At 42.3% G+C, this 22904-nt stretch overlaps 1 protein-coding gene across 1 annotated transcript in view; it reads right to left on the reverse strand.

Annotated features, from left to right (window-relative positions):
* LOC126184708 (cytochrome P450 4c3-like) overlaps positions 1-22904 on the reverse strand; it is a 151890-nt gene that overhangs the window by 18835 nt on the left and 110151 nt on the right. Inside the window, exons 8-9 of the mRNA XM_049927228.1 lie at positions 7112-7215; positions 6925-6993 (exon numbers count right to left, since the gene is read on the reverse strand). Of these exons, the coding sequence (XP_049783185.1) occupies positions 6925-6993; positions 7112-7215 (173 nt within the window). The remainder of the gene's footprint in view (positions 1-6924; positions 6994-7111; positions 7216-22904) is intronic.

The following is a 22904-nucleotide window of genomic DNA, read 5'->3' on the forward strand; positions in this document are numbered from 1 at the left end:
ATCCTTCCATGCCAGAATTCGAAGAGCCAATTCAGAACGTTGCCGCAGTTGAGATTTCAGTTGTTTCACCGTCTGGATTTTGTACAGGTACCAGTTCAGACTAAACTGTACTGTTGACCATGGGATAGATAATACTCGTGACACCGCATGAGATACCACCCAGGGTATGTGCTGCGTGATCAGTTACAACAATAGCGACCTCTGCAACCCCATCAGTAACTTGGGATCGGACGCCTTCCTCTTCTAGGCGCCAACCAAGTTCACCCCTGTTTTCAAATTTCACCATCATCATCTTTAAACCATTTAATAACAACGGGACTCCCTCGATGCAGCACTGTAACTGCTGCCGTTCACATAAAACAGTTTCACTAACAGCACCCAGTCTCTCTTCTCGATTGTTGGTTGTTTTGGGGAAGGAGACCAGACAGCGAGGTCATCGGTCTCATCGCATTAGGGAAGGACGGGGAAGGAAGTCGGCCGTGCCCTTTGAAAGGAACCATCCCGGCATTTGCCTGGAGCGATTTAGGGAAATCACGGAAAACCTAAATCAGGATGGCCGGACGCGGGATTGAACCGTCTCTTCTCGATACCCATACTGTTCACTCATGTTATGCCTTCTGAAATCGTAGCATGGATGTCATACCATCATACAAACAGTGTACAGCGGCAGATATGCACCTGGTGGACAAAACTTGAACTATTTTTTTTTTCGGAATAAATCGGTTCTGCATTAACGGATTAACATTTCTACCAAGTTTCGCTGCCATGTGATAGTTACAGCCCTCACCGGTGGAGGAGGATGAGGAGGAGGAGAAGGAGGAGAGATCATTAGAGACAGAGCATAAGCTCGGATTAGGGAAGGTTGGGGAAGGTAATCGGCCGTGCCCTTTCAAAGGGATCATCTAGGCATTTGCCTGAAGCAATTTGGGACAATCACGGGAAACCTAAATCAGAATGGTCGTACGCGGATTTGAACTGTAGTCCTGACGAATGCGAGTCCATTGTGCTAATCACTGCGCCACCTCCCTCGGTCCCAGATCGGACCTCAGTGAGTAGTTTCATTTTAATTACAACCACCTAATATATCAACAAAGTTTTAGAAGAATGAAATTCTAAAATCGCCGAGAGAATTGACCTGGGAACGAACAAATTTACTAACACTATTTTATTTGTAGACGACTAGGTTCTCCAAGCAGGCAGTGTAAGCGCTGTACAAGAGAATGTGGTTAAATTGAAATACGTTTTACAAACTTATCGAATTGTTATAACTGTGAATAAAACAAAAGTAATGGCAATGGAAAGCAATAGAACAGTTAACTTCGTTTAAATATCTCCAGACAAGTATATCAGTGTACAAAACTACTTCGGATAGGGTTCAAAGTACACAGAAATGTAACGCTATAAATGACTGTATAAGAAGAGTTCTTGGCAGAACTAAGAAAAAGCCGATAACACTAAGATTGCACAACGTGATGGCTAAGCTATCCATAATAGTGAAAACTGGATTGTAAGAAAAGGATAAGAACAAAGAGTTGAACCAGCTGAGATGAGGTCCCTGAGATCACTTCTTGAGTTAACATTAAGATACAGAGTGTGAAGTGAAGACATAAGACAGCAAATAGACGTAAAAATGGCGACGACGGGAAAGACTAGGCACTACCTTCAAAAATTATATGATCACATCAAAAGGATGCCACATAAGCACCTGCCATGGCAAGCATTATACAGGGTCTTTGTAAATGAATTTCGGGGTTTTAACGCTTTATAATATTTATTATATTAAACTTACAGCTACAAATGATATATCAATTGAGAGAGCAACTCAAACAGTTTTACCAAGAACCTTATAAATGTTCAATGTGGGCACCATCTGTCACACGGCACACGTAAAGTTTATAGCCGAGTTCTTCCCAAACGTTGATAAGTGTCTCTTCAGTGATTGTAGCAACAGCTACTTCAATCCGGTTTCTTAATTCAGGGAGGTCTTCTGATAGCGGAGGCACGTACACACGATCCCTGATGAAGCCCCAAAGGAAAAAATCGCATGGTGTTAGGTCGGGTGAACGTGGAGGCCATGCAAAGCAAGCCCAATCAATGTTTGGGAAGAACTCGGCTATAGACTTGATGTGTGCCGTGTGACAAATGGTGCTCGCATTGAACATTTATAAGGTTCTTGGTAAAACTGTTTTAGTTCCTCTTCCATTTGACATATGATTTATAACTGTAAGTTATAAACATGTGTCAGGAAATGCATCGTTGCGATGGTAGATAGCGCTGACGAATGAAAGTTCCTCTGACAACGTTCTGTGTGTTCTTTCTGTGTTGTAGGCTGTGTAATTGACGCAGTGCACTGTAAGTAGCAGAACTGTCTGGTATTCACGTCGGGAACAAGCGGAGATGGTGTTTGAGTACGACCTGGCGGATGGAAACGGTCGAGAGGCAGCACGACTATATTAAAACACATTCACAGACACCAGCCGCATCACACAACATTTCAAGCTCTTTGTGTGATCAGCTCTTTGTGTGATCATGGGTCCTTCCAGACAGACGAACGTGGAGAGAGATAGAGGACTGTGCGTACACCAGATTTGGAGGACCGGGTTCTACAGAATATTAAGTCGAGTCCTAGAACAAGCTCTAGGAAAGCGATCCGCCAACATGGTGTAAGACAAAGTACGATTATGTGTATCCTACATGACAACCGCTACTATCCCTATCACCTGCAACGAGTGCAGAGATTATCAGCAGCGAATTTCCCTCGACGGGAAAGATTTTGTCGATGGTTTTTGCAACAAAAAAATGGCTCTGAGCACTATGGGACTTAACTGCTGAGGTCATCAGTCCCATAGAACTTAGAACTACTTAAACCTAACTAACCTAAGGACACCACACACATCCACGCCCGAGGCAGGATTCGAACCTGCGACCGTAGCAGTCGCGCGGTTCCGTTTTTGCAACAGTTGTAGAATTTTTGTCATCAGTCCTCTGTACCGACGAAGCAACCTTCACCGGAACTGGCATCATCAATCGGCATAATCGTCATCTAGGGGCTACAGAAAATCCTCGAGGAATGTTGAGGCATCTCATCAGCATCGGCTCAGAATCAATGTGTGGACAGGGAGTCACCTGGATTTGCTGCGGAACACACTGCTTCGGTTGCTTTAGACCGCGCCTTTAGCAATACGGTAAGTTATGTGGTTCCTGCATGACGGACCACCACCCCACTTCCGCATTACAGTTCGCCGACACCTCAACAACTTCTTCCCCGGATGTTGGATAGGACACGGAGGCCGCGTAGCATGGCCTGCTATATCTCCGGACTTAAACCCCCTGGACTTTTACCTCTGGGGGCATCTGGAAAGCGTTGCGCATGCTGAACCAGCTCCTGACGTGCAGATCCTTCAACAGCGTGTCACGATGCCAGTGACGCAATTCGGAGAGAGGCCGGAACGTGCGAAAGAGTGCGGCAATCTACGATACGACATGTGAACGCGTGTACTGCATCCCAGAGAGCACTTGCCCATCTATTGTGACGTGGATGCGACGAAGCTCTATACTGCGTTCCGGGACGATTTGCTATCGTTGCACGCAACCCTCCATTTCGAGACACATGTTCATAGGAACTTCTTTCTTCCAGTTCCAGTTAGGAATCCGTCCCTGCTGTTTGTCGGTTTTATTACTGTTCACCCTGTATATGACATTGCGAATTTTACAAACAACTTTGTGTTGAGTGCAATCGCAGCTGTGAATATATTCCTTGTGGAATGAAAACCGCAACCAGTTGTATGTAAGATATTTTATAAGGAAAACAAACGGTTACGTAGCTTAGAGCCACACCTTCAGGTGGATATATAAATTATATGATAACCAAATGTCGGGATGGATGGAAGACCCATCATTCACTGTACAAACTATATTAATTCGCCAAGTGATCGTAATGTCAAATTGTAAATGGGCTAAATGTTGCCATCAACATTCCCCAAAAATCGAGCCGGAAACAAAATTCAGGAACAAGATTTAGCCGCACCATATGACATCCAGCAACATGTTAGTACTAACATGTTGCCGTCAACACCCTCTGAGCTGGTGATCATATGGTGCAAAGAGATCTCGATCCTGAATTATTGATCCGGCTCAATTTTCGGGGAATGTTGATGGAATCATTCAGGCTATTTACAATTTGTCTGCCGGCAGGGGTGGCCGAGCGGTTCTAGGATCTCCATTCTGGAACCGCGAGACCGCTACGGTCGCAGGTTCGAAGCCTGCCTCGGGCATGGATGTGTGTGAAGTGCTTAGGTTAGTTAGGTTTAAGTACTTCTAAGTTCTAGGGGACTCATGACCTCAGAAGTTAAGTCCCATAGTGCTCAAAGCCATTTGAACCATTTTGAGCAATTTGTCTGTACGCTCACTTGGAGGATTACTATTATCTGGACACTGAATGCTGGGACTTCTATCCATACTCACATTTGGGTATCATATGACGTAATTTATATAATCATTGGAAGATGTGACTCTAAGCTACGAAACCGTTTGTGGCCCCAAATAAAAGATTTTACATACAGCTGTTTGCGGTTTTCATCCCACAAGGTGCGAGTTTAACATTATACTGTAAAGTGAATTCAACCATTTACATATTAATCACATTTCTGATGTGTGAAACTCACTTGAAAATATGGGTTAGTAACACTAGGTGGTGCATTCCTATTCAGGTTTAACGAGATGTGTACGAATTATCCTTCCAGCCTGCCTGTCCCTATCTCTGCCGCAACCATTAAAGCAACTCAAACTTGACGCAAGAGTACATGTTACTAAAGCACAGCGGTTAAAGTAGACCGGCTTGGGTTTCCGCTAGCTTGGCAAGCTTGACGAGACCTGCTCAGCATGCTGCACCTGAAACGGGTTGGGTTGCGCTGTCAATCCAACTTGACGCGCCAGGTATATGTTTACGCAAGTTTTGTTGCAGCTCATTTATCATAACGATGGAAGCAGCAAAATGAACAAACTACACTTAAAGGAAATTCATGATAAATTAAGAATTGAGGAATATATACCAGTCATTAAACAGGGGAAAGTTGTCGTATGGTTGCGAGGCAGCTTCAAATAAATCGGTTGGTGCCTCGCAATGCAAGTAGTGTAAGAAGTTGCTAAACCCTCATTCGCCAGCCTCGACTATTTTACGACTTGTCTGTAAATTTTACCAGCAGTTTCGTCACTCTATAAATATTTTGAAGGAGGACAAACTCTTAGTAGCTGATACTTGTGTGAAAGTGTGTGCAATAAGGACTTGAGACCATTTAGCAGTATATAGGCTTTTTAAATTTAGGGTAAACGTTGACTGTAATAGAAACAAAAAATATGGCGCAGTGGAAATTAAAAACCACATTCTGGTAGTATGCAGCGTATTGCGAAGAAAGCTTAGTATGAAAGAAAAACTTTTTCTTTCAGACATGTACTTTTTAGACTAACATATTAAGAAAAACGAACTTTATGCGCGCTAAAAAGCATTTGGATGATTCAAAATGAAATATTTCCGTTGCTTAGAATGAATTCAGCCATTCTGCAACATAAACCCTGGAAGAAAATATTTAAAATTAGTGTAACAGGCATCATATTTGGCTGGAATACACTAAAATTACAGAAACTAGTCTCCAAAACCATACTATGGTTGGCGTTGCAGCATAATATAAATTTCAGGCTCTTACGTGCAAAGAATCTCAAATTTCAGAAAAGGTTCTCATTACTACAGAAAAAATATATGAGAGGTGACTTTATGATGGTTGGAAAAAGGATGAAGTTGCAGAGAAAACCGTTCATATCGAAATAAATAAGCCCGAAATTCGCCGAAAAAGAAAAAAAAGGACAAATAAAATGTTCCATTTGCTGGCCTGTAATGACCTAGAACGAATACAAATTTCATTGAGTCTCATCTTGTGACATTCGTGTATTTTTATCAGCTACCAAACCCTACACATAACACTACAATGAAAGCGTACAGAGCCGACCTCGTTGGCCGAGCGGTTCTAGGCGCTTCAGTCCGGAACCGCGCGACTGCTACGGTCGCAGGTTCGAATCCTGCCTCGAATATGGATGTGTGTGATGTCCTTAGGTTAGTTAGGTTTAAATAGTTCTAAGTTCTACGGGACTGATGACTTCAGATGTTAAGTCCCATAATGCTCAGAGCCATTTGAACCAAAGCGTACAGAATAGACTACTACGTTGCGTAGCACAGCGGGAAGACGGGCAGGCAAGCAAGACTCCCGTAGCGTGCTTTGTTTGGGCATAGCTTGGCTTCAATGGCAGCAAAGCAGCCTGCCCGTTCTGCTGAAAACGTGCAGCAGCTTGTCTGCCTGGCTAACAGGCAAGCATGGTCAGGTTAACAAACACCTCTGGGTTTGACAGTAGAGATAAGCCTTTAAATAGAATTTTTTTACACATTTCACCCATTGCGCGCTACTTACCAAAAGTTGTTGCTGACGTAAGTCTAAGGATGAAAGTGGTTGTTGTCTCCGTCGGCGAGTCCGGCCTATTTCCCGCCTCTCATATAGGAATTTAAACTAATGCTGCCCAGCAGTGAAATTAGGAAACCAGTTTCCTTATTGAACAGATTGCATTGAGCATATAGTGGAATCGAGTACAGTTTTCGCGGGATTGTTACTATCTTTGAAGGTGTCATACCAGTTGGCAAAGAACAAATGCGTATTTCTTGTAACAAATAGCTTTCATGTGTGGCTAAAATGCGAAAAAAGTGAAGAAAAATATTTTGATACAGTTATTTTCACACCGAACAGCGTTGCAAATAACACCTAAAGCTACAGCGAAATATATTTAGAATAATGTATCCTCCTTCCTATGAATTTTTAGATGAGAACTGTATTTTTATTTATTGAATTAAGAAGTTTCGTGAAGCAACGTATTTTTACTTACCTGTACATGAGGATGCAATCCAATTAAGAAGATAGTCCAGGTGAGGGACGCTGCCGTGGTATCATGTCCCTGCAGTCATATAATCAATTTTAACCTTATATGCTAACATTAAGCTACTTTTTTTTAATGGAACCGCATGATTCACACTTTCTTGAGTAAATTAGACACCCTATTGTTATATACTGACCTCAAACATGAAGGTGTCCACTTCTTCCCTAATATCGAGGTCTGTTAGTTCTCCCGTTTGCTCCGCTACCTCAACAAGGAGATCCAGAAGTGATATTCGTTTGGCTGGAACAAAGTATGAACGTGATAAATTCGTACAGAAAACTTCATTTCTTCGTGTTACTTGTTGGCAGCATTTTGAAATTGATAGTGTCTGAGAATGTTTGGTACATAGCGATGGGTGTGCGTTCAACATTTCATTCGGAAACTCAACAAGAGCTTCATATAACGCAGTAAAGTACAAAAAGGGATCAAAATTTAGATTGTATCTCGATTTCAGACTGAAGATCCGTTTTATAGAGACTGACGCACTTAGTGAAATAAGTCCAGCTATGCGCACTATTCCGTCGCTACGTGGATTTGTTTGATAAAATCCTCCTGTAGTTTTACAGCAATAGCATACACCATAGACTTCATGCTACCTCACAGAAAATAATGAAAAGGTGTAATACTTGGTGGCCGGGATGGTCGTAGAAGAGCTTCCCCTCCACTAATCCTAACATGTGGGTATGTGACGTCCAGATGTCTCCGCACATTCACATCGCGCCAATTGTACCATAGTATTTTTGCTACCAAGTTACCTGACAAACCCACACTGGCATTCATCCAGTGAAACAGGAAGAACAACTCTGAGTAAACTGAGGTAGCTCGGTCCTCTTACTCTTGTTAACATTAGATACGGCACAATGAAAGGATCACAGATTATTCCAGCCCATATGCTAACAATGAACCTGTGGTGGTTACTTTTGACCATGTTCGGCAGCCCAAATCAGTGTTGTGCGAGTTCATAACGTGGTCTCGAGCGAGCGTGCATTAGTCACTGAACAGCCCTCAAGTCTTGATTTATAGCTGGAGTATGCAGTGACGTAAATACCACTTCACAAAATGTACTTGTCATAATTATGTAGTTCCTCACTACTGTTGCCTGGACATTCTGTAAATGGTATGAATGCAGCTGTTGGTTATAGACAACACTCTAAATGTTAATATGAAGTGGGTACACTGGGAGATGCTGGTAGATGGTTCTTATGAAGTGTTTGGAAACGTCCTCTTCAACGGCAACTGTCCGAACTTAGGGTGGACATTCGGCATCCGTTTTTGAGAAATAATATTATACTTAAATGTGGAAAATTTGTTACGGTATTTAGAAAGTATCTCAATACGACACAGTACTATAGTATGTACAATAAAATCTAATACAGAAAACGCACTTTGCTGTATGTACATTATAACTTTTTGGAAACAACCCAGGCAGAAAACACAGTACCCTCTTGTAACTTTTTGATCTCTTTTAGTCCTCTTTCAACAACTGCTTCAAACACCAAATTGTGAGGAATATTTCTGTTTTGAGATCTTTCCACATACAATCTGCAGCAGCTCCACCGCTGCGCGGCTTGGCATATACAAACAATGTATTAGCCATTTCGATACTGGTGCCCGTCAGAATGCGTCTAGGACATCACTGCACTGGTACACAACACAGTTACACAATTATAATGAGAGCAAAAGACTGCGAAAAGATTCAGCGCACGTACGGGAACGCTCTACGGCCGGTCTGTGACTCCATCTTACACTGATGGCTAATGGTTTGTATAGCTAATTCAGATGTTGTTGCTGTTCTTGTGGTCTTCAGTCCTGAGACTGGTTTGATGCAGCTCTCCATGCTACTCTATCCTGTGCAAGCTTCTTCATCTCCCAGAAGCTACTGCAGCCTACATCCTTCTGAATCTGCTTAGTGTATTCATCGCTTGGCCTCCCTCTATGATTTTTATCCTCCACGGTGTCCTCCAATACAAAATTGGTGATCCCTTGATGCCTCAGAACATGTCCTACCAACCGATCCCTTCTTCTTGTCAAGTTGTGCTACAAACTCCTCTTTTCCCCAATTCTATTCAGTACCTCCTCATTAGTTATGTGATCTACCCATCTAATCTTCAGCATTCTTCTGTAGCACCACATTTCAAAAGTTTCTATTCACTTCTTGTCTCAACTATTTATCGTCCATGTTTCACTTCCATACAAGGCTACACTCCATACAAATACTTTCAGAAACGACTTCCTGACACTTAAATCAATACTCGATGGTAAGAAATTTCTCTTCTTCAGAAATGCTTTCCTTGCCATTGCCAGTCTACATTTTATATCCTCTCTACTTCGACCACCATCAGTTATTTTGCTCCCTAAATAGCAAAACTCCTTTAGTAATTTAAGTGTCTCATTTCCTAATCTAATTCCCGCAGCATCACCCGACTTAATTCGACTACATTCCATATCCTCGTTTTGCTTTTGTTGATGTTCATCTTATACCCTCCTTTCAAGACACTGTCCATTCCGTTCAACTGCTCTTCCAAGTCCTTTGCTGTCTCTGACAGAATTACAATGTCATCGGCGAACCTCAAAGTTTTTATTTCTTCTCCATGGATTTTAACAGTGGCATAGCGTGGTTGTAAAGGTTGGGGAGACTGTAGTTATTATATGAAGACAAAATAGTACAATAAACAATAATTTAAACAAATGAAACAAAATGCATCAAATAAAACAACAACAGCCACTACTACTACTACTACTGCTACTTGTCTCAACTATTTATCGTCCATGTTTCACTTCCATACAAGGCTACACTCCATACAAATACTTTCAGAAACGACTTCCTGACACTTAAATCAATACTCGATGGTAAGAAATTTCTCTTCTTCAGAAATGCTTTCCTTGCCATTGCCAGTCTACATTTTATATCCTCTTATATTACAACTACCACCGCCACTAATAGTAATAATAACTAACTTGTTCAAGAAACGATGACAAATTTGTAGAACTCCAGCAGCAAGAGAAGAAGCACTTATATTTTCTTTTACACAAGTGCAATGCGCCTGTCTTTCCTTTCCACGAATAAGTCTATAACTCGGTCTACAAAGATCTGATCACTGGATAGATCTCCAAGTAGTGTCTTTTCTGTTGCTAACGTGCTCAAACACGACAGCCAGATGTTGGACATTGAATTTCTTAAATAATTCTTCACTCGTTCAAGAGACCGCTTCGTTCACTGCTTGCTGTAGTTGTGGGTAGGGTCAAAACCAAACGCAGGAACTTCGTTGTTTCTTTATAAACGGAGTCTAAATCATTGTTGACAATGTACTTTAAGAGGATTCTTATAGTTTAGTGTTTTTCCTCATCAGCATTTATGTTAAACAGTTCAAAATGGTTCAAATGGCTCTGAGTACTATGGGACTCAACTGCTGTGGTCGTAAGTCCCCTAGAACTACTTAAACCTAACTAACCTAAGGACATCACACAACACCCAGCCATCACGAGGCAGAGAAAATCCCTAACCCCGCCGAGAATCGAACCCGGGAACCCGGGCGTGGGAAGCGAGAACGCTACCGCACGACCACGAGATGCGGGCTTTAACAGTTCATTTTCAAGTTGTTCTTGTTTGAAAAAGGGTACTGTTCTAATAATTGAAGTAGTTTCAACTTTGGGAATTCTTTTTGATAGTTCGGGAAATACTTTTCGTTCAAAGGTTCAACATACTGAATTTGGGGAAAGTCTTGAAACCTTATTTCCATCTGAACAATTTGCAAATCCAATATCTCCTAAGTTAATGCCCTGAGAGATGTCTTTTGACTGTCACAGAATGATAAGTTGCCATTCAAACACAAGCTGTATTTAATGCATTCATCAACGAATGTTTCCGTTCTTAACTGTTGTAAGTTTCTCAAAACATTTCTTATTCCGTCGTAGCAAGCAGTTATACTGGCAGATTTTGACTGAAGAACACTAAAGAGATGATCAACATAAACAAAGCACCGTCGGTAGAAGCAAAGGAAGTAGACAAACGTAGGATCATCCATCCGTTGTTACATTCCCACAGCACAGCTCAAAGATTCTGGATCCCACTGAGAGTCTGTATCATGAAATATATAATTAAAAACACTATATAACCCTGAGAAATGACTAGATGTTTTTGAAACTGCCCTGGAACGAAAGTACCAGCGAGTGTTGCTTGCATGTGTCAGTTTAAATCCTTTCTCGGTCAGCAATATAGTTCGTTTTGATGATTTGCTAAAAAAACGAATGGAATGCAGTAAGATCATTTACTAACATGCGTACTTGTCGTATGATTTTGGAGGCATGTAACAGTACCAAATTCAGTTGGTGTGCGTAACAATGAATAAACAGCACATAGTGACAGAACTGCTTCACCAATTGTTGTAATCCTCTTTCTATGCTCGCCGTTACTGAAGCGTTACTGAAGCGCCTTCATATGTTTGACTAACCACTTTTCCTTCCACATTCCATTCTTCCAATACTGCGTGAATAATGTTTGACAAACCTTCAGCAGTTTTATCTCCACAAATATCGTAAAATCCAACGAATCTTTCCTCAATTTTGTCTGCAATACAGTACCTAAATATTATACTCATTTGACTCTTACATGACGCGTCTAATGTTTCATCGGCCTGAATCGAAATGAAATTGCAGTTCTGAATTTCAGATTTTATTTTCTCGTTAACTGCCAGAGTTATCATTTCTATTACATCATTCTGTATATCTGGAGAAGTTCCTTTAAAAATTGAAGATGATGACAGATGGTCTCGGATTAACTGCTCTCCTTGAGCTGGTAAATCCAACAATTCCAGATAGTTACCTTTGTTGCTGGAGGATTCGTCTTCTCGATGGCCGCGAAAGACTAGTTCTTGTTAACAAAGACATACAGTTGCGTGAATAAGACGAGCCAATACTCTTCTGCTGGATGCAACTTGTTTGTTGTATTATATTGCTGTCAGACGAGCGGCTTCAGAAAGGGCGTGCTCAATTCAGATTTGCCAAAAACTGAAATGATTCTTTGTTCTGCAGGTGACGTTTTGATATCTGATGCTTTTGTGCTTTCCTGTCAAAGTTATTTATTGTACAAATGTCCTCATTGCATCATTCCTTTTCACCATCAAACAGAAGACATATATAACAATACAATCTGTTATTAACAGCATTCGCAGTCAGCCTAGCATACTTTTCGTACCAGGCTGTCTGAAAAGTGCGTTTTTGTTTGACTTCACTTAAAACTACACTGAGTATAGAAGTAGGTCGTTCGGCCTTCAGTTCCCACTATTTTCGTTCGTTAATGTAGAAAAAGGAGTTTTTAATAAAAATTCTATAAGGTGTTCAGTTGCTGGCTCACTCATGTTGGCGACACAACGAAAATATGCACTAAAATCAAACTAGAATGACTATGAACACAAACCGCGCGACTGTTCACTTACGTGTTAAAAGCCAGCATAGAAGCGGCAGAGACTAGTCTCGATATCTGCTAGCAACTGCAGCGCACCGGCCTACGTGGAAGAGGGGAAGTGGAAGGGAGCCGAGAACGCTCAAGCGCACACAGCCAGGTAAGGGAAGGGAGGCACAGACAGTGCAGTCGAGTCTCAAGCAGGCAGACATACCAATACTCAGGGTGCGGCGATGTCTTCGCACATTTAGTGCTCTTAGTAGAAAGTTGTTTATATTTTTGTTTTGAATTACTATTGCATCTTTTTTCAGCACGAATACGGGGGAGACTAAGTCTCAAAGTCTCCCCTCACTCTACGCCACTGGATTTTAATACCTACTCCGAACTTTTCTTTCGTTTCCTTTACTGCTTGCTCAATATACAGATTGAATAGCATCGGGGAGAGGCTACAAACCTGTCTCACTCCCTTCCCAACCACTGCTTCCCTTTCATGTCCCTCGACTCTTATAACTGCCATCTGCTTTCTGTACAAATTGTAAATAGCCTTTCGCACCCTGTATTTTACCCCTGCCACCTTCAGAATTTGAAAGAAAGTATTCCAGTCAACATTGTCAAAAGCTTTCTCGAAGTCTACAAATGCTAGAAACGTATGTTTGCCTTTCCTTTATCTTTCTTCTAAGATAAGTCGTAGGGTCAGTATTGCTTCACGTGTTCCAACATTTCTACGGAATCCAAACTGATCTTCCCCGAGGTCGGCTTCTACCAGTTTTTCCATTCGGCTGTAAAGAATTCGCGTTAGTATTTTGCAGCTGTGCCTTATTAAACTGATAGTTCGGTAATTTTCACATCTGTCAACACCTGCTTTCTTTGGGATTGGCATTATTATATTCTTCTTGAAGTCTGAGGGAATTTCGCCTGTCTCATACATCTTGCTCACCGGATGGTAGAGTTTTGTCAGGACTGGCTCTCCCAAGCCTGTCAGTAGTTCTAATGGAATGTTGTCTACTCCCGGGGCCTTGTTTTGACTTAGGTCTTTCAGTGCTCTGTCAAACTCTTCACGCAGTATCATATCTCCCATTTCATCTTCATCTACCTCCTCTTCTATTTCCATAATATTGTCCTCAAGAACATCGCCCCTGTGTAGACAAATGGTTCAAATGGCTCTGAGCACTAAGGGACTCAACTGCTGTGGTCATAAGTCCCCTAGAACTCAGAACTACTTAAACCTAACTAACCTAAGGACATCACACACATCCATGCCCGAGGCAGGATTCGAACCTGCGACCGTTGCGGTCGTGCGGTTCCAGACTGTAGCGCCTTTAACCGCTCGGCCACTCCGGCCGGCCCCTGTATAGGCTCTCTATATACTCCTTCCACCTTTCTGCTTTCCCTTCTTTGATTAGAACTGGGTTTCCATCTGAGCTCTTGATATTAACGCAAGTGGTTCTTTTTCTCCAAAGCTCTCTTTAATTTTCCTGTAGGCAGTATCTATCTTACCCCTCATGTGATAAGCCTCTACATCCTTACATTTGCCCTCTAGCCATCCCTGCTTAGCCATTCTGCGCTTCCTGTCGATCTCATTTTTGAGACGTTTATATTCCTTTTTGCCTGCTTCACTTGCTGCATTTTTGTATTTTCTCCTTTCATCAATTAAATTCAGTATCTCTTCTGTTACCCAAGGATTTCTACTAGCCCTCGTCTTTTTACCTACTTGATCCTCTGCTGCCTTCACTATTTCATTCCTCAAAGCTACTCATTCTTCTTGTACTGTATTTCTTTCCCCCATTCCTGTCAATTGTTCCCTTATGCTCTACGTGAAACTCTGTACAACCTCTGGTTCTTTCAGTTTATCCAGGTCCCATCTCCTTAAATTCCCACCTTTTTGCAGTTTCTTCAGTTTTAATCTGCAGTTCATAACCAATAGATTGTGGTCAGAGTCCACATCTGCCCCTGGAAATGTCTTAGAATTTAAAATCTGGTTCCTAGATCTCTGTCTTACCATTATATAATCTATCTGAAACCTTTTAGTATCTCCAGGGTTCTTCCATGTATACAACCTTCTTTCATGATTTTTTAACCAAGTGTTAGCTATAATTAAGTTATGCTCTGTGCAAAATTCTACCAGGTGGCTTCCTCTTTCATTTCTTAGCACCAGTCCGTATTCACCTGCTACGTTTCCTTCTCTTCCTTTTCCTACTGCCGAATTCCAGTCACCCATGACTATTAAGTTTTCGTCTCCCTTCACTACCTGAATAATTTCTTTTATCTCGTCATACATTTCATCAATTTCTTCATCATCTGCAGAGCTAGTTGGCCTATAAACTTGTACTACTGTAGTAGGCGTGGGCTTCGTGTCTATCTTGGCCACAATAATGCGTTCACTATGCTGTTTGTAGTAGCTTACCCACACTCCTACTTTTTTATTCATTATTAAACCTACTCCTGCATTACCCCTATTTGATTTTGTATTTATAACCCTGTACTCACCTGACCAAAAGTCTTGTTCCTCCTGCCACCGAACTTCACTAATTCCCACTATACCTAAGTTTAACCTATCCATTTCCGTTTTTAAATTTTCTAACCTACCTGCCCGATTAAGAGATCTAACATTCCACGCTTCGGTCCGTAGAACGCCAGTTTTCTTTCTCCTGATAACGATGTCCTCTTGAGTAGTCCCCGCCCGGAGATCCTAATGGGGGACTATTTTACCTCTCGAATATTTTACCCAAGAGGACGCCATCATCATTTAATCATACAGTAAAGCTGCATGCCCTCGGAAAAAAATTACGGCTGTAGTTTCCCCTTGCTTTCAGCCGTTCGCAGTACCAAAACAGCAAGGCCGTTTTGGTTAGTGTTACAGGGCCAGATCAGTCAATCATCCAGACTGTTGCTCCTGCAACTACTGAAAAGGCTGCTGCCCCTCTTCAGGAACCACACGTTTGTCTGGCCTCTCAACAGATACCCCTCCATTGTGGTTGCACCTACGGTACGGCTATCTGTATCGTTGAGGCACGCAAGCCTCCCCACCAGCGGCAAGGTCCATGGTTCATGGGCGGGCTAATTCAGATACCAAGTATAATCAGAAGAATCTTGGACACCACCATTCTCAAACGTCGATGATCCGCAGATCCTAAACTATGTATTTTTGGACATGTGTTCCCTCATGAAAAATGATCGGTTTGTAGTCCCAAGCGTTGTCGACGTTTTCCTTTTGTTTCTGTGCACACTATATCTAGCAAAAGGACTAAATAATTGTTGTTGTTTTTGTTTTCTCCGGTATGATTTGACTTCAGCGATCTGGATGATAAATTTTTGCAGTCGTGGTCTTAGTGGCTGTACCCGCGTTCTGAGGAAAGACTTGGGATATATTTCGTCCAAACGTCTTCAGCGACTTGAGCAAAACAACGCACCTTTAAGAGTGGTAAGATCATGTGTCATGTGCCTCTGACAAATTACAAATTTTGTGTACTTGATTGCAAAATGATAACCATTACCGTTAGAAAAGTCGAGCAGTAATAATTCGCAAGTAGTGCTGTATTGTGCAAATCACAGAAAAACTGTCCAGTCTAGCTTTAGATTCGCTGCTGAAATACGTCACGGCACATGTGCCCCTTTGTATGTGCGTCTAAGTTTCCGTTGGCTTACGATTATCCGTCAAAATTTGCACGTTGTGACAAAAGTTAAAACTGTACCTCTGAACTTCCTTGTTTGAAACACAAGGAATTCCTCCCTCGATTATTTTGGTATATGTTTAGTGTCGCTACTTATCTTCTTTTACAGCAGGTCAAAGACCATCCTCCTGTCGAAGAGATTCAATACTCTGGCGACGCGAGAACGACGCCGCAAACATGTGACACGTTCGTTGCAGATACCCACCAGAGCGCTATAAATCCAACGACAGCGAAACATCAAGCCAGTTGCTGTTATGTTCTAGTCATTAGTCTCGCGAGGCACGGCATTAAAGATAACGGCCCTGCTTGCTCATGAATTCCTCTGGCAAAGTGTTTAGGACTATTTCTTTATTTCTTATTTTCTTTTAGTCTGTTATTTAGGTACAGCGTCGAAAATGAATTGGTGCATATGAAAATAACATATAATATTTGAACATAAAATTTTAGATTTTTTAGTAGAACTCAACATTATGATATTGTTCAAGGATGGGGAAGGAAATCGGCCGTGCCCTTTTCAAAGGAATCATCTCGGCATTCGCCTGGAGTGATTGAGAGCAATCACGGAAACTCTAAATCAGGATAGTCAGACTCGAATGCAATGTGTCATCCTCCGGGATGCGAGCCCATTGTGTTAACCACTGAACCCCCTCCCTCGGGGCGGCAGACTGACGTCTGCGACGTAGGCTTTCAAAAAGCGGGAATGACCTGCGCATTTTTCCAGTCACTGGCAATGCTTCACTAAGGAGCATTAGCGCTAGAAAAGGAGCAAGTTGTTTCACATACCCTACGTACAATCGTGTAGGTTTCCCATGAGGTTCATTCGCTTTTCTTCTGTTAAACTATTTCAGGTGATTTCCTATACCGCCATCAATTAGAGACCTTGCGTTTTGACGTCGTTCAACTATTTTAAGGGGGAACCACAGTACAGCTTTCTCAGTGAAACTACTTTGGAAAAAGAAATTTAGTATTTCGTCTTCTCTCCGTCGTCCTCCATTTCAGTGCCATTGTTGACACTTTATGGACACAGAATGTCTGGACAGATGTTTTTGATCTGTTTGCTAATTTAACATGAGGCTAAAGCTACAGAGGATTTTCTGTCAGATAGATAGATAGAATTTGACTTCCGAATTCGTTGAAACGTTTCACGGAAGGGAAGCTTAGCTTCATTCGAGTTTAGTTCGTCTGTGAGGCTTTGGTTACGTATAAATCGACAATGAAGCCTAGTTTGCTTTCAGAACAGCTTCCTAACACGGCTGTTAAACCACGATGGGTCTTTCTCATACCTCACAACTTCGCTCGCCACATACCTGCCTAAGGTTTATTGACAATGCTCGTAAACTTTGTCCATTTATTCTGAACATTTTCAGTCTCAGAGGTGAATATTTCATGTTGACCACTCAGTTAATCTGAAATCTGTTTGATACTTGCTAAACAGTAATATTTTCCTACGTTTCTTTTCATTTCTATTTACAGCCTCTGCTATAACGGCCTTATGATCACTGAATCCGTGTTATGTTACAATAATATTCTTGGTGACCGAGTGATGCCATTTCTTCTTCGTCTTCATAATGAGTCTGCTGTGGACATTCCCGTCTTCCAAAATGACAACAATAGTGTTCACAGGGCTGCACTCATACGTTCCTGTTTCGACGTACACTCAGGCATCCTACTGCACCTCGACTGCCCCGCTTAATCACCCGATCTTAATCTCACAGAAAACGTCCAGGACTATTTGGAATAATGGGTGAAGTGCAGCAATCAGCTTCCCCGAAATGTGATAGCTCTATGAGATCTACTCATCAATAAGTGGCTGCATCTGGATATGGCATACCTGAAGAAACATGCGGACGGTCTTCCTCACTAAATTTAGTCCGTTATCAATGCTATCAATGCTAGAGGCGGTGAACGCACTGTATTAGCGTGAAGTATCCACGGGACGATTAATTTTTGTAAGGTGTGATTATCAGTAAATCAGATACTCGTGAGTTTATATGGTTTTTAATAAAGTTGGAGAAACGTGGAAAAATTATCAGCGGTCGCCAGTTTAAATCAGCCAAGTGACTAAAACTTATTCTGGTGCCACACGACTGAAAGAGATTTCCTCTTTTTTGCAATACTTGTTTTACGTTTCGTCACAAAGGTTGCACACTGTTTGTAAAATGGCGAAACACATTGGTGTGCAAAACTTAAGGAGGAAAGCAACTTTTGCGTGACGTGTTACTGCAGATTAACAAAGCTCGATGAAACTTGGACCATACATAGAAAGAACTACTACTGTACAGTTCAGATGGTCACTGGAACACATACGCAATAAGACGAACAGAAATGACACTTTTATTCAAAGACAATAACTACGAGGGTCACTCCAAAATAAATGCACATCTTTTATTCTAAATGTTTGAAAGTTTTACAGTGTGTAGATACATCCTTTAGGAACAATATTTTCATTTCTCCACATAATTTCCATCCCTCTCAACTGCCTTACGCCATCTTTGAACCAGCGCCTGTATACCCGCACGGTAAAAACCTGGACCAACCTGTAGGAGACACTGTTTGGCAGCATGCACAAGGGAGTCATCACCTTCAAACCTTGTTCCACGAAGAGAGTATTTCAGTTTCCCAAAGAGATGATAGTCACATGGAGCCAGGTCAGGACTGTAAGTTGGATGTTTCAGTGGTGTCCATCCGAGTTTTGTGATCGCTTCCATGGTTTTTTGACTGACATGTGGCCGCGCATTGTCGTGCAACAGCAAAACATCCTGCTTTTGCCGATGTGGTCGAACACGACTCAGTCGAGCTTGAAGTTTCTTAAGTGTCGTCACATATGTATCAGAATTTATGGTGGTTCCACTTGGCATGATGTCGACAAGCAAGAGTCCTTCGGAATCGAAAAACACCATAGCCATAACTTTTCCAGCAGAAGGTGTGGTTTTGAATTTGTTTTTCTTGGATGAATTTGCATGGTGCCACTCCATTCATTGCCTCTTCGACTCTGGTGAAAAATGATGGAGCCATGTTTCATCACCTGTCACAATTCTTCCAAGAAATTCATCTCCACCATTCTCGTACTGCTCCAAAAGTTCGCTGCATACCGTTTTTCTTGTTTCTTTGTGAGCCACTGTCAACATCCTGGGAACTCACCTGGCACAAACCTTCTTTAACGCCAACACTTTTAGTATTCTGCAAACACTTCCTTCCCCCATCCCAACGTAGCGTGACAATTCGTTCACTGTGACGCGTCTGTCAGCAGTCACCAATTCGTTACTCTCTGCACATTGTCTGGAGTGTGTGCCCGCTTTCATCACGTAACCTGCTTGCCCACCGACTAACTGTACTGCGATCGACAGCAACATCTCCATACACCTTTTTCAACCTGTTGTGGATGTTTCCCACTGTCTCGTTTTCAAAGCACATGAATTCTATGAGAGCACTTTGCTCCTGACGAACATCAAGTGTAGCAGCCATCTCGAAGACATGCTGTGACGGCGCCACTCACGGGAACAGGTTGAACTAAGCTTGAAAACAAGCGGGAAGGATGTATCTACACACTGTAAAACTTTCACACATGCAGAATGAAAACTGTATTTTCACAAAAATAGTGTGCATTTCTTTTGGAGTGACCCTCGTACAATGAAGTTTCCGCAATTTACGATGGTCCCCTGAACATTACAAAAGCGGTGTGTAATCACCACGGATAACAGTTCATACTCAGCAACGTGCACCCATGCTGGCCACAGGGTTCGTATGGATTTCCTGTTGTAGGGCGTTCCATTCCTCCACCAGCACGGTTGATAGCTGCTGGATGGATGACGGTGGATGTGAAAGTGCTGAAATACGTCTCCACAGCGCGCACTACAAGTGCTCGATGGGATTTAAGTGGGGAACTGCCAGGCCAGTTAATTCACCGAACATCCTCTCTCTCCAAGAGCTCCTCCACCTGCCCTGCTCTATGTGGTCTCGCATTGCCGTCCATAACGATGAAATCAGTTCCGAATGCACAACGGAAAAGTATCACCTGGGGAATGAGTACAGTGTCACAATAACATTGACTTAGACGTGTACCGTGTTCAAAGATTTGGAGGTCAGTACGTCCATGCAGTATTATGCCTCCCCACACCATAACACCTGGACCACCAAAACGACCATGTTCGCAATGTTCTATCTACATCTACATCTACATCCATACTCCGCAAGCCACCTGACGGTGTGTGGCGGAGGGTACCTTCAGTACCTCTATCGGTTCTCCCTTCTATTCCAGTCTCGTATTGTTCGTGGAAAGAAGGATTGTCGGTATGCCTCTGTGTGGGCTCTAATCTCTCTGATTTTATCCTCATGGTCTCTTCGCGAGATATACGTAGGAGGGAGCAATATACTGCTTCACTCTTCGGTGAAGGTATGTTCTCGAAACTTTGACAAAAGCCCGTACCGAGCTACTGAGCGTCTCTCCTGCAGAGTCTTCCACTGGAGTTTATCTATCATCTCCGTAACGCTTTCGCAATTACTAAATGATCCTGTAACGAAGCGCGCTGCTCTCCGTTGGATCTTCTCTATGTCTTGTATCAACCCTATCTGGTACGGATCCCACACTGCTGAGCAGTATTCAAGCAGTGGGCGAACAAGCGTACTGTAACCTACTTCCTTTGTTTTCGGATTGCATTTCCTTAGGATTCTTCCAATGAATCTCAGTCTGGCATCTGCTTTACCGACAATCAACATTATATGATCATTCCATTTCAAATCACTCCTAATGCGTACTCCCAGATAATTTATGGTATTAACTGCTTCCAGTTGCTGACCTGCTATTTTGTAGCTAAATGATAAAGGATCTATCTTTCTGTGTATTCGCAGCACATTACACTTGTCTACATTGAGATTCAGTTGCCATTCCCTGCACCATGCGTCAATTCGCTGCAGATCCTCCTGCATTTCAGTACAATTTTCCATTGTTACAACCTCTCGATACACCACAGCATCATCTGCAAAAAGCCTCAGTGAACTTCCGATGTCATCCACCAGGTCATTTATGTATATTGTGAATAGCAACGGTCCTATGACACTCCCCTGCAGCACACCTGAAATTACTCTTACTTCGGAAGACTTCTCTCCATTGAGAATAACATGCTGCGTCCTCAATCCAATCACACAATTGGTCTCATAGTCCATATGCTCTTACTTTGTTCAATAAACGACTGTGGGGAACTGTATCGAACGCCTTGCGGAAGTCAAGAAACACGGCATCTACCTGTGAACCCGTGTCTATGGCCCTCTGAGTCTCGTGGACGAATAGCGCGAGCTGGGTTTCACATGACCGTCTTTTTCGAAACCCATGCTGATTCCTACAGAGTAGATTTCTAGTCTCCAGAAAAGTCATTATACTCGAACACAATACGTGTTCCAAAATTCTACAACTGATCGACGTTAGAGATATAGGTCTATAGTTCTGCACATCTGTTCGACGTCCCTTCTCGAAAACGGGGATGACCTGTGCCCTTTTCCAATCGTTTGGAACGCTACGCTCTTCTAGAGACCTACGGTACACCGCTGCAAGAAGGGGGGCAAGTTCATTCGCGTTCTCTGAGTAAAATTGAACTGGTATCCCATCAGGTCCAGAGGCCTTTCCTCTTTTGAGCGATTTTAATTGTTTCTCTATCCCTCTGTCGTATATTTCGATATCTACCATTTTGTCATCTGTGCGACAATCTAGAGAAGGAACTACAGTGCAGTCTTCCTCTGTGAAACAACTTTGGAAAAAGACATTTAGTATTTCGGCCTTTAGTCTGTCATCCTCTGTTTCAGTACCATTTTGGTCACAGAGTGTCTGGACATTTTGTTTTGATCCACCTACCGCTTTGACATAAGACCAAAATTTCTTAGGATTTTCTGCCAAGTCAGTACATAGAACTTTACTTTCGAATTCATTGAACGCCTCTCGCATAGCTCTCTTCACACTACATTTCGCTTCGCGTAATTTTCGTTTGTCTGCAAGGCTTTGGCTATGTTTATGTTGCTGTGAAGTTCCCTTTGCTTCCGCAGCAGTTTTCTAACTCGGTTGTTGAACCACGGTGGCTCTTTTCCATCTCTTACGATCTTGCTTGGCACATACTCATCTAACGCATATTGTACGATGGTTTTGAACTTTGTCCACTGATCCTCAACACTATCAGTACTTGAGACAAAACTTTTGTGTTGAGCCAACAGGTACTCTGAAATCTGCTTTTTGTCACTTTTTCTAAACAGAAAAATCTTCCTACCCTTTTTAATATTCCTATTTACGGCTGAAATCATCGATGCCGTAACCGCTTTATGATCGCTGATTCCCTGTTCTGCGTTAACTTTTTCAAATAGTTCGGGTCTGTTTGTCACCAGAAGGTCTAATATGTTATCGCCACGAGTCGGTTCTCTGTTTAACTGCTCAAGGTAGTTTTCAGATAAAGCACTTAAAAAAAATTTCACTGGATTCTTTGTCCCTGCCACCCGTTATGAACGTCTGAGTCTCCCAGTCTATATCCGGCAAATTAAAATCTCCACCCAGAACTATAACATGGTGGGGAAATCTACTCGAAATATTTTCCAAATTATCCTTCAGGTGCTCAGCCACAACAGCTGCTGAGCCAGGGGGCCTATAGAGACATCCAATTACCATGTCTGAGCCTGTTTTAACCGCGACCTTCACCCAAATCATTTCACATTTCGGATCTCCGTCAATTTCCTTCGATACTATTGCACTTCTTATCGCTATAAACACGCCTCCCCCTTCACTGTTCAGCCTGTCTCTGCGGTATACATTCCAATCTGAGTTTAGGATTTCGTTACTGTTTACGTCTGGTTTCAGCCAACTTTCTGTCCCTAGTACTATA

Source organism: Schistocerca cancellata, chromosome 4, assembly GCF_023864275.1.
Source record: "Schistocerca cancellata isolate TAMUIC-IGC-003103 chromosome 4, iqSchCanc2.1, whole genome shotgun sequence".
Lineage (NCBI taxonomy): Eukaryota > Metazoa > Arthropoda > Insecta > Orthoptera > Acrididae > Schistocerca > Schistocerca cancellata.